Raw genomic sequence first — 2,904 nt, forward strand, 5'->3', positions numbered from 1 at the left:
ATTATATCATGGTGTGTTATGAAAAAATATGAATCTACAAATTTACAGTATGATAAATCGTAAGATGTGTTTGTTAGTAACAATAAACTAAAAAAAAAAAGCTACAAAACACAACATGCGTTATGCATGAGAGTGAATGTATACTCGAAACGTGTCCCCCAAGCCCTGCGCCTTTGACCAACTATGCATGGGACGAAGTAAAACACAACCTATATTTTGCTGGTGTACCACATTGAACGCAAGTGCATGCACAACACTATTTTTTTATTTTTAATATTGGATTAACAATGGTGTTTTTCTAAATTGTAATCTATTGTGGTATTTTTCTAAAATGTGGGATGATTTAATGTACGAAGTATAAATCGGACCGTCCAATTTTTAAGAGGTACAGAAATCAGACCGTCCGATTTCTTTACTCGGACCGTCCGATTTGTGTACTCCAAACTTTTAAAATTTTTTAAACACAAATCAGAAAGTCCGATTTGTGTACCCCCATAGTTTTAAAAAACATAAAAAATTATCATGTTAAGGTATAACACTTATTCTACTTCTATATTTAAATTTTTTAGCCTGCACAACACATGTTCCCTCTTTTCACTGGTTTTTTTTTAGTTGCCTTTTATATGCTTTGCTGCATTTGTGTTTTACTCACTATGTTAATGAGCATGTATTTCTTTTGTATGTGAGAGAGATGGTGAAAAAGTGTTCTTCTCTTTTTTGTCAGTTCAAACAGTCTTTTATTTTTTAAAATTTTAATTTAATTAAAATAGTTTGTAATTTTATATAAATTACAAAACATGTTATTAAACATTAGGCCAAAATAACAAGGACTGAAATAGATCAAGTTAATATTGATACATTGATGCGTGATCCCGGAAAGCGTTCGCAAATTTGGAATTATCCTATCAATCAACAAGATGAAATCCGTAGAGCATACATAAAGTTTGGACCATATCAATTTATTATGGATGAGTACCCTCTTTCTGGTCTAGAAAGTCATCCTCGTCGTTTCAAAGCTCATTGGTTTAAGAGTTTTTCTTGGCTAGAATATTCGCCAGAAGTAGATGTTGTATTTTGTCTTCCATGCTATTTATTTTCTAGAAAATCAAGTCCATTCACATCAGGAGGATTTCACAATTGGAAAAAAGTGAATAATGGAAAGGATTGTGCATTTTTATCTCATGTGGGTAAATCTCTCTTAATTCTCCTCATAATATTGCTGTTAAGTCTTGTAAAGATTTGCTTAATCAATTATGTCACATTGACAAAGTATTGGCTAAGCAAAGCTCACAACAAGTTTTAAGCAATAGATTGCATCTTAAAGCCTCTATTGATACTGTCAGATGGTTAACATTTCAAGCTTGTGCTTTTAGGGGACATGACGAGAGTCATGAGTCTCAGAATCGAGGAAATTTTCTTGAAATGTTAAAATTATTAGCTTCTTACAATAAAGAAGTAGATGCAGTTGTTTTGGATAATACTCCTCAAAATGCAATATACACATCACCTTCTATTCAAAAGGAAATTCTACATATTTTTGCTAGAAAGGTGCAAAATGAAATTCGCAATGAGATTGGTAATGCAAAGTTTTGTTTGATTGTTGATGAAGCTAGAGATGAATCTAGAAGAGAACAAATGGCACTTGTTGTTAGATTTGTTGATAAGCATGGATTTGTCAAAGAAAGGCTAATAGATGTTGTTCATGTCAAAGATACTACTTCTGCTACTCTAAAACAAGAGATTTGTTCTGCATTATCTCATCACAATCTCAACATTCAAAATGTTCGAGGTCAAGGTTATGACGGAGCTAGTAATATGCGTGGAGAGTGGAAAGGGTTACAAGCTTTAATTATTCAAGAATGTCCTTATGCATATTATGTTCATTGCTTTGCTCATCAATTACAGCTAGCTCTTGTTGCTGCGGCTAAAGAAGTTGTTGATGTTCATGCTTTTTTCCAAAGTTTGAGTAATATTATCAATGTTGTGTGCTCTTCTTGCAAACGCAATGATGAATTACGATCTGCTTATGCAACTGAAATTTCCCATTTAGTTGCAACTAATCAAATTGAAACAGGAAGGGGAGCAAATCAAATTGGCACATTAAAAAGATCAGGAGATACCAGGTGGAGCTCTCACTTCAACTCAATTTGTAGCCTTTTACGTATGTTTGGAGCAACAACTTCAGTTCTGGAAGATTTGGCTACTAATGGATCTACATATTCTCAACGTGGTGATGCTACTTATGCTCTTAAATCTTTATTATCATTTGATTTTGTTTTCATTTTGCATATGATGAAAGAAATCATGGGAATCACTGATAAATTTTGTCAAGTATTACAACAAAAATCTCAAGATATTTTGAATGTTATGCATCTGGTTTCTAGTACAAAATCATTGATTCAACAGTTAAGAGATAGTAGTTGGGGAGCACTTTTGGAGAAAGTTAGTTCTTTCTGCAATGATCATGCTATTCAGATACCTGATATGGGTGCTTCTTTTAGTGACATAATTCGGTCTCGTCGTAAAAAGGATGTTGTCACTGTTGAACACCACTATCGTGTTGACATTTTTACTAGCGTGATAGATTTTCAATTGAAAGAGCTAAATAGTAGATTTAGTGAGCAAGCAACCGAGCTCCTCATATTGAGTACATCTTTAGATCCTAAAGATGCTTTCAAGTTATTCAGTATTTGCAACATATGCAATCTTGCAAAGAATTTCTATTCTTTAGATTTTTCTGAGCAAGAAAATATTCAATTGGATTATGAGTTACAACATTATGAACTTGATGTGGTTAAAGCTCCAGATTTTCAGAATTTGTCTACTATTGCTAAATTGTGTCAAAAATTGACAGAGACAGGAAAATCAAATATATATCCTTTAATTGATAGATTAATTCGTCTT

General features: G+C 32.7%; 1 protein-coding gene across 1 annotated transcript in view; it reads left to right on the forward strand.

The window, feature by feature from the left end:
* Positions 1,423–2,904, forward strand: part of LOC110263814 (zinc finger MYM-type protein 1-like) — a 1,672-nt gene continuing 190 nt past the window's right edge. The window contains exon 1 of the mRNA XM_021105629.1: positions 1,423–2,837. Coding sequence (XP_020961288.1) covers positions 1,423–2,837 — 1,415 coding nt within the window. The remainder of the gene's footprint in view (positions 2,838–2,904) is intronic.

Source organism: Arachis ipaensis, chromosome B06 (assembly GCF_000816755.2).
Source record: "Arachis ipaensis cultivar K30076 chromosome B06, Araip1.1, whole genome shotgun sequence".
NCBI lineage: Eukaryota > Viridiplantae > Streptophyta > Magnoliopsida > Fabales > Fabaceae > Arachis > Arachis ipaensis.